This window comes from Lolium perenne, chromosome 1 (assembly GCF_019359855.2).
Source record: "Lolium perenne isolate Kyuss_39 chromosome 1, Kyuss_2.0, whole genome shotgun sequence".
Taxonomy (NCBI): Eukaryota; Viridiplantae; Streptophyta; class Magnoliopsida; order Poales; family Poaceae; genus Lolium; species Lolium perenne.
Genome location: NC_067244.2, coordinates 7767353 through 7776516, shown reverse-complemented (window position 1 = coordinate 7776516; position 9164 = coordinate 7767353). Strand labels below are relative to the sequence as shown.

The 9164-nt window shown below is 46.8% G+C and overlaps 1 protein-coding gene across 1 annotated transcript; it reads left to right on the top strand.

Moving 5' to 3' along the window:
* Positions 1 to 1555: 1555 nt before the first annotated feature.
* On the top strand, positions 1556 to 8823 carry LOC127342385 (CSC1-like protein At3g21620). The gene is made up of 12 exons (XM_051368331.2): positions 1556 to 1862; positions 3441 to 3789; positions 4430 to 4576; positions 5057 to 5192; positions 5801 to 5902; positions 6168 to 6284; positions 6417 to 6497; positions 6703 to 7043; positions 7183 to 7428; positions 7565 to 7889; positions 7988 to 8221; positions 8316 to 8823. The coding sequence occupies exons 2-12, from the start codon at positions 3476 to 3478 to the stop codon at positions 8574 to 8576; spliced, it is 2304 nt and encodes a 767-aa protein (XP_051224291.1). The 5' UTR covers positions 1556 to 1862; positions 3441 to 3475; the 3' UTR covers positions 8577 to 8823.
* Positions 8824 to 9164: the final 341 nt, after the last annotated feature.

The following is a 9164-nucleotide window of genomic DNA, read 5'->3' as shown; positions in this document are numbered from 1 at the left end:
CCGTCCGTTTTGGGCCGTTTGGGTGGCCGCGCGGATACCCGGATAGCGGTCCGCGTCCGCGTGTCCGTTTGGGTCGCACGCTGCGCCCCAATGCGCGAACGCAGCGCAAATGTAAAAAATAAAAGAAAATAAATATGAAAAAGGAAAACAACAAAAAAGTAAATTTAAACTAGGGTTCATTAAACTTAACCCTATTTTGGGCAATTTTTACACAAAAGAAAGCCCTATATGGCTTTAAACGAAAAAAAAGGAGCAAACCCTAGGCCAGGGTTTGGGTGCACGGTGGCCGCCGGTGCGCACTACTACTCTCAGTAGTACTCGTCGTCGTCGCCGTCGATGAGGACGACGCCCCCCGGCGGTGACGCGCTGTTCCGGCTGGACACGCCGGAGGGCGCCGGGGACCCCGGCCAGGGTGACCACTGCGCCCTTTCCCAGGCGGAGTGTGGGTCCGGAGGGCTCGCCGGCCTGCGCAGGCATGCCCTTCGCGCGGCCTCCTTCCGGAGCTGCTCCGCCTCCTGCCGGAGTGCGGTCTGGCGCTCCTCCTCCGCCCGGAGCGTCGTCTGGCGCGTGGCCTCCTCCTCTCGGCGAGCCATCTCGAGGAAGGCTCACGCCTCCGCCTGGGCGTCCTACTGGGCCGTCCTGGCCATCTCCTCCAGCGCGGAGGTGCGTAGCGTCTCGGCGAGGTGCGGCCATTTGGCCAGCTCCTCGAGGTTGCTGAGCTCGCGGGACGTCGCGAGCGCCGCTTTCAGCTCGGGGTCGTCCTCCTCCTGGGGCTCAGGCTGGGGCTGGGGCTGTGGTGCTGCCGCGGCCTCGTTGATGTAGAGGTGGCACCGGAACCCGATCTGTGCTCAGGTGCCAGCTGTGGGGGAGGTGCACGTCCCCCACGACATTGGGACGCCGGCATCCCAGAATATCAGCGCCACCACTACGGTGATGTAGATCCGTACGCGGATGGGAGGTGCCGGCGGCCCCATCTCGAACACCGGCGGCGCGTTTCGCCGGCTGCTGCTGGCCTTGTGGTAGTTGGCGGACGGCAGGAACTCCTGCTTCGGGGCCATGGCGGTGCGGAAGCTCGTGCGTGCGTGCGGCCGGAGTTGAGAGTGTGGACTGGATAGGGACAGTCCCCCTCCCCCAGTCCACATTTAATAGGACTGGGGCACCAACAGCTGGGCCAGCCACGTGGACCAAGCGGACACGTGAGGACGCCGCGTACCATCCGCGGCCACGCAAACCTGATCCAGATTTGGGCCGGGATTGGATCGTCCCGGACACCCGCGGCCATCCGCATTTGCGATGCGAGGCCCGTTGGGGCTCGGATTTGTCCAGTTTGACCCATCCGGATCCGAACGCGGGGGCGCGGAATGTGTCGCCCTCTTGGATATGTAGGCATATGTGGTACGCGCCTCCTCCACATGGCTGCCGACGTGCCGCGGCCAAACCGTGTCGTGCTCCCGTTTGTTCCGGACCCATCCACAGTACAACTAGGGATGGATCAAGGTGACCGTTGCCATCCATCCAGCCCCCGAATCCACCTCCATCCAGCCGCCGCCCCACCGTCCTCCTCCTCCTCCGCTCCCCACCTCTTTTTATTGCTTCCAGATACGGCACAGCACCACCACCAGAATCGCCGCCACCGCTGCGAGAGCGCATCAAATCCGGGCAAGCTACCTCCGCACGCCATAGCCAGCCAGCTACTCTCCCTACCCTTCTAGGCAAAGCATCCATCGGGCACAGTAGGATTATCCCTCCCTAGGGATACGGATACGCCTTCCATCTGCGCGCGGCGGACGACAAACACGCCGCCAGCCCCGCCCTGCCGCCGCCGCCGGCGTCTACTGCTCCTTCCGCCCAGCACAGCACAGGTGACCACCCCCTCCATCCCTCCTCCCTGCCCCATCTCCGATTCCATCTCCCTGCTGCTACTGCTTGCTCCACCGTAATTCCCGATTTTCCCGGTAAAGATAGTTCCTTGATGATGATCAGTGCCGGATTCGTTCCATCTTCGATCGTATCGCGATATACTGGAGTAGGACTACGCCCCAGCTGTCCCGTTCCGTCGCTTCGGTTTTCCCCCTCCACTTTTGGCATGGAGTTGTATAGTCGGCTCAGTCCCTGTGCTGCCGCCCAACTGTTCGTCGGATTCTCCGCAACAAACAGTAATCGCTATTATTAATTATTATTTACTAGTAGTACCACTAATTAGCTGCAGCAGCTCGTGTTGTCTTCTCACATCTGGTAGTAAACCGGATGCAGCCGGTGGCTTGATTCCACAAACCGCTCCATGATCGATTCGGTTCCGCATTACAGGAAGGGGAAATTAAAAGATTCCGCAAACCCATCCATGTTTAGCCGCTAAAGTAAGCGACGTTGCCATCCCCAAGATTTTTCCCCCTTTCCTTTCGCGCGTATCGCCGTCCTTTTCCGAATTATAGGAACAAGTAGGCGAGAAATACTCTGCTTCCATGTCGTGTCTACTCCACTGCCACGTAAAGTATTTTCGGAACAAGTAGGCGAGAAATAATACTCTGCTTTCGTTCCGTGTCTACTCCACCACCACGTAAAGTATTTCACTCCCTTGAATCGATGCATGGGAAGCAAAGAAGATGTGGTTTGGTGATACGCCCCGTATTATTACTAATATTCGTTTCCACCGTCCCTGTCATGCACGTCGGCAACGGCAAAAACCCTCGCTCTCATGGTCAAACGTGCGCTCCGATGCTTCGGGAAGATGTGTGCTAGTACTACGTGAAAGCTCTGCCTGTGGAGGAGGAAACGTTCAGCACATTTTCCCGTGGACACATCTACCTGCTTTGATTTGCACCACTAGGGCCCAAGCACCTGGCCAGCCACAAGACGCTAGGAGGATACTAGTATCTTCATACAGCTTTCCATACGGTTACCGGTTCCTTTCCGTGCACTACCTACACTGTTCGTACTATTCCACTCACTGCTTAATTTGGTGCCACTTGTGCTTCTTTGCTTACTGCTTAAGACATAAACACCTTTCTGTTTATCTATAATTAGCTAAGGTAGGCGAATTTTGGTACTAGCAAATTCTTGCACAGTGCTTTGGTGCCACTTGTCCCCTGCCTACTGCTTAAGAATGTGGGATTTCTGTTTACCAATATTAGTGGGCCAGCAATGTCCTAGATTTTGGTGCCAAATTCTTGCACAAATATATACGTCTGAATCAATCAGAAAATACAGTTGACTGCCTCACGAATATTGTGCAACAATGCGAATCGTTCAGTCAGACGATTGCTAGTGTATCTAATCATTTTATTATCCTAGCAATTTTCTTGCTGTTGTTCTGTATCACACATTGACACCGCAGGCTCATCGTTACAATGCGCCTCCATGGCGCTATATATATGATCTTATTGCACCATATGTTACAGTCTGTTCTTACTCATCATACTTATGATGGCTCTTGTGTGCAGGCTTTGTTCTATGTGAAGCTATCTGACGGACAGCCATGGCTACGGTCCGCGACATATGCGTCGCGGCGGGGTTCAACGTAGCGACAGCCGTCGCCTTCTTGCTGGCGTTTGCTTTCCTGCGGTTACAGCCTGTCAACGACAGGGTCTACTTCCCGAAATGGTACCTGAAAGGCATGCGAGACAGCCCGTCTTCCGCCGGTGCGGCTGTCACCAAGTACGTTAACATTGATTGGAGGTCCTACTTCAAGTTCTTAAGCTGGATACCGGCGGCTCTTATGATGCCCGAGGAAGAGTTGATCGAGCATGCAGGCCTTGATTCCGTTATCTATCTACGGATATACCGCACAGGGTACGTTTGCAGCAGCTTTGTGTTCTTGCTGTTTGTTGTTCAGCTTTACGGATATACTGCATATGAATTGTTCAATCAGGCCGTTGCAAGTGTATCATGATCATTTTATTATCCTAGTAATGCTGCTGTTCTGTATGACGCCGCAAGCTCTTCTCCTATGATAACAAATCAGACCACTGCTACTGTATCTTGATCATTTTATTATCCTAGCAGTGATGTTGTTCTGTATGATGCCACAAGCTCTTCTCCTGTACGAATTGATTAATCCCATGATGAGTATATGTTTGCTTTTGCGGATCTTTGGTCCCGTTGAACCTTTTGACGATTCTACGTCTCTTTAAGGGAATACACCACAAAAACTAGTTCTTTGTACATGCATGTTGTTCCTTGTGCTTGAAGTCTAAGAATGGGTACCCAAATTATCATTTAAGTTTTACTTTGTTGCTTTTCGTTCTGTGAAGAGGCACATTTCTATTGTGCAAAGATTTTTCATCTTTTCTCATTACAGCTGTATGTGGAACATCATATGGGCCTGTATGTATAGTTATTTTGTCCTTTTTTGCTTAACATCCTTCATATTAAGTGGCCCAATGTTCCGATGCGCGTATGTTGATTAGCTTTTAACTAATTATTATTGCAGGCTCAAGATATTTGTTCCAATTACAATTCTTGCTTTCGCTATTCTGGTCCCTGTGAACTGGACCAATGACGCACTAGAAGGTCTGAAGGTAGTCCAAAGTGATATTGACAAACTTTCATTATCCAACGTACCTTATGGATCTAAGAGGTGAGCAACAGGCTACACACCAGCATTAGTTTATTTCTTTATCAATGTGTATTTATGTTACTTATGGAAATGATTTGGTGATCTGTTTCATAGAAGTTGTAGATATTCAGTAGTGGCACAGGGTCACCACAACTGAAATCTGTATATGCATCCATTATAAGCGCTGTTTATAATCAGTTGTAGTTAAGTCCGTTCAGTGCTATGTAATTTTTAAATTATGGACGACAACCTTCTTGAAGTTCAAGTACTTCACTAATCTGCACATGCATACCATTTCTTCAAGTTCAAGTGTTTATTTAAGCGATATGAGCAACGCACCCCATTGGCATTTAGCAACTGCTGGTTAAATTTAATCTTAGGCAGTTCTGCTCAAAATCATGTTGCATATCAGCCTTACAACATAATCTTCCACCCATATTTATCTTTGGTTAGTACAATTCTCTTCGTCAATGGTGCTCACAGTTCGCATGTTTTCTGCAGGTTTATAGCTCACGTGGTTATGGCCTATGCTTTTACATTTTGGACCTGCTATGTACTTTTGAAGGAGTATGAAATAGTCACAACCATGAGGCTATCCTTTCTTGCTTCAGAGAAACGCCGACCGGATCAGTTCACTGTATGATCATGTTCAACTTTGCCTAGTCTCTTCCTATTTGTAGATTGAAATATTCAATACATGTTGTGTCAGCTTGGACAAGTCGAAAGGCTTGCCAGACTGGCAAAAATGTGAGAACAAAATGATTGCACACTGGAAAGGTTCGCCATCCAAAAAATGATAAATATTTAGATCTTACTGTTATTTCACAACTGAACTGCAAGTTCTGCAAATTTGTGTTGCATATTCGAGGTATAAGTCATCTTTGTGATTGCAACTTCTACATGAGCTTGGTATAGACCCCTTTTCTTGAACATGATGTTGCATGTTGAATGATCTCGGTAGAATACTTTTTGTTAGATCAATGGACCTTTTATTTTCTTCACTCCTATAAAGATCATGGTGGCGGTCTGTTCACCTCTTAAGTTACAGTGAATGATCGTAGTTGCCATCCAGATATTTGGTGGATCAGTTGATGTGTATTTTGAGACTGTTTTTTCACTTAGCAGGAACTAGACTATGGTGACACAAGTGTTTTAAATAAATAATAATATGTAACAATGAATTAACTTCCGTAACAACACACAAGCATTTAGCTAGCTTTTTTAATTGAGTTTACATTTTTGTAGGTTCTTGTGCGGAATATACCACCAGATCCTGATGAATCAGTTAGTGAGCTCGTGGAACATTTCTTCCTCGTCAATCATCCAGATCATTATCTGAAAAACCAGGTAATCCTTACTATATCTTACTTTATGAGTGCCTGGTTAATCATCCAGATTAGTGAAGTGCTTGCACAAAGTTAATCAGTTAGTGAGCTCGTGGAATATTTCTTCCATGTGAAACATCCAGATCATTATCTGAGTACAATTCTCTATGTCCATGAGTCCCTGGTTTGATGTTTTATTTAAGGGAATAATATGTAAGACTTGTTCTTCTGTAGGTAGTTTACAATGCAAATAAAGGGAATAATATGTAAGACTTGTTCTTCTGTAGGTAGTTTACAATGCAAATAAACTTGCTGATCTGGTTGAAAAGAAGAAGAAAATGCGGAATTGGCTTGATTACTACCTACTCAAGTTTGAGCGAAAATCGAAAAGGCCGACAACCAAGGTGAGTCTACAGAAATAGTTAGCAATCCATTGCTCTTCTGTATGGATCTTATTATTTTTATTGATTTGAATAAGAACACTATATGAGGATTCTTTATTTTAATTCCTAGCCTTCATCTTGACTTGTTTACAGACTGGCTGGCTTGGATGTTTTGGTTCTGATGTAGATGCTATTGATTACTACAAATCAGAGATCGAGAAGATAGGAAAGGAAGTAAGTTACAACTTAAATATTCATGTAACCTTTGTAGTGCAAATATGTTGCCACTTAAGTTACAGCATGTCCGTATGTTGCAACTCTGACTGAACTGTTGTCCCTCCTTGGGTCTTTTTAAGTGTTAGATTGTGTATTGTGCATTAAACTTTGTTTGCAGTTAACTGTCAGAATACTACTACAGACTAATTCGCTCATTACACAGGAAGCTGAAGAGCGGAAAAAGGTTATGAAGGATCCCAAGTCAATTATGCCAGCAGCCTTTGTTTCGTTTCGCTCACGGTGGGGTGCAGCTGTTTGTGCTCAGACACAACAGACCAGCAACCCAACTACCTGGCTAACTGAATGGGCTCCAGAACCTCGTGACGTGTACTGGAATAATCTATCTATTCCATTTGTGTCCCTCACAGTCAGGAGGTTGATAATTGCTGTGGCCTTCTTCTTCCTCATCTTCTTTTATGTCGTTCCAATAGCATTTGTGCAGGCTCTTGCAAATATTGAAGGCATAGAGAAGGCTCTACCATTTCTAGAACCTCTAATTGAAAGGTAAGTCTACTTCCACACAAAAATGCACAGTTTCTTGGCACTCTCATAGCCTGTTACATCATACCTGTACAATTATTGTGAAACTTTGCATTGTAGATTTTTTCTCAACTCCTGATTTCTGTTTTCAACTGTTATCCAGACCTACCATTAAATCATTCATCCAAGGGTTTCTTCCTGGAATTGTTTTGAAGATCTTCCTCATAGTGCTTCCGACTATTCTGATGTACATGTCACAGTTTGAAGGATTGATATCACAGTCATCACTAGAGCGGAGGACTGCATCCAAGTATTTTATATTCTTGTTCTTCAACGTATTTTTGGGTAGCATCCTTACAGGATCTGCTTTGGAGCAGCTTAAGACCTACCTTCATCAGTCAGCTAATGAGTATGTCCCGCACAGACAGATCTATCAATTATACACTATAGTAGGAAAAACATATATCTGTGTTTGTTATTGCACACATTTTTACATCGGATGGTGATTGCTCTTTCAAGTTGGTCTAAATTGCTTTTTTTTGCAGGATACCAAGGACCTTCGGTGTAGCGGTACCAATGAAGGCAACATTTTTCATAACATATGTGATGGTTGATGGTTGGAGTGGTGTAGCTCTTGAAATAACGAGAATCAGGGCATTTGTAATATTCCATTTGAAAAACTGGTTCTTGGTCAAGACGGAAAAGGACAGAGAAGAGGCGATGGATCCTGGTAGCATCTGCTTTTACTGGTCTGAGCCTCGAATACAGCTATACTTCTTGCTTGGTCTTGTCTATGCCCCGGTGACACCGCTCCTGCTCCCCTTCATATTGGTGTTCTTTGCACTGGCATATGTTGTCTACCGCCACCAGGTAAAAGAGCAATGCACTACAAACTTTTGGTTTGTTCGTTTATCATTTAATCGTACAAACCTCTGAATGGTTGTTTCAATACATACCTGACCCGACAGATCATAAACGTGTACAATCAACGGTACGAGAGCGGCGCACAGTTCTGGCCTCAGGTGCATCTACGCATAATCGTAGCTTTGATCGTATCGCAGCTGCTTCTCCTTGGGCTATTAAGTACAAAAGGTTTGGAGGAGGCTACACCGGCTCTTCTCGTTCTTCCCGTATTGACCATCTGGTTCCACAAGTACTGCAAGAACAGGTTTGAACCTGCGTTCGTGAGGAACCCTATACAGGTAACGTTTAGCATCATGATGTTAATTACCTCGCTGTTAGAAGGTTTTCGTTTCCTTTCTGAAGGCTGATGATTGTTGTTTCTGATTTCTGCAGGAGGCGATGAAGAAGGACATCTTGGAACGCGCGAGGGAGCCCAACTTCGACCTGAAGTCTTACCTGGCCGACGCTTACCTGCACCCGGTGTTCAAGAGCGATGAGGTGGACAAGTTCTTCGTGGCTGATGATCCCGGGGCCGAGGAAGTGATCGTGCCGACCAAGCGGCATTCCCGACGTACCACGCCAGTCCCTTCTGTGCAGAGCAAGCAGGACGGCTCCGACAGGCTCTTGCTGCCTGAGAGCGTAATCGAAAGATAGCAGCTGGGCTTTTGTCCTGTAGGCAGTAGTATGTACAGGGAGAGGGGAGCAAAATGCGGGGAATACCTGATATTTTCTTGCTCGTGTTTATACTGGATAGGATGGGGGACGTGCACTGCAAGATTGCGTATGTGGCTTGGAGAATATTTCGTTGTCAGTTCTTTTCTGATGTAAGAAGAGCCTAACTTCTTCATCGAAAGCTGACGTTTTATACCCGGAGTTGGAGACTGAGTCCGAATTTTCGTTACTTTGCCTACCACTTTGGAGCGTGCAACTTAGAAATTTGCAACTTGTATTTGTAAATTTGTTTGACAAGGCTAAACTTAGCCAGGTGAGTTGGTGGGCTAAACACTGCACACATCGAGGATGAGGAAGGGCGGGGTAGGTGGGAGTCTGAATTTTAAACTTGTACTATTTGTAAGTTCGTTTGGAGCGGGCAACTTAGAAATTTTAAACTTGTACTATTTGTAAGTTCATTTGACCAAGGCTAAACTTAGCCAAGGTGAGTTGGTGGGCTAAAACACTGCACACATCGAGGATGAGAAAGTGTGGGGTAGGTGCGGTCTAGGGATGTGCAAAACTGACACC

What these genes read in the sequence shown, in the direction of transcription:
- LOC127342385 (XM_051368331.2), top strand. Translation starts at nt 3,476, where the DNA reads ATGGCTACGGTCCGCGACATATGCGTCGCGGCGGGGTTCAACGTAGCG. An exon ending in TCGAGAAGATAGGAAAGGAA is followed by an intron (nt 6,498 to 6,702) that starts GTAAGTTACAAC and finishes CTCATTACACAG; the next exon opens with GAAGCTGAAGAGCGGAAAAA. An exon ending in CTTCATCAGTCAGCTAATGA is followed by an intron (nt 7,429 to 7,564) that starts GTATGTCCCGCA and finishes TTTTTTTTGCAG; the next exon opens with GATACCAAGGACCTTCGGTG.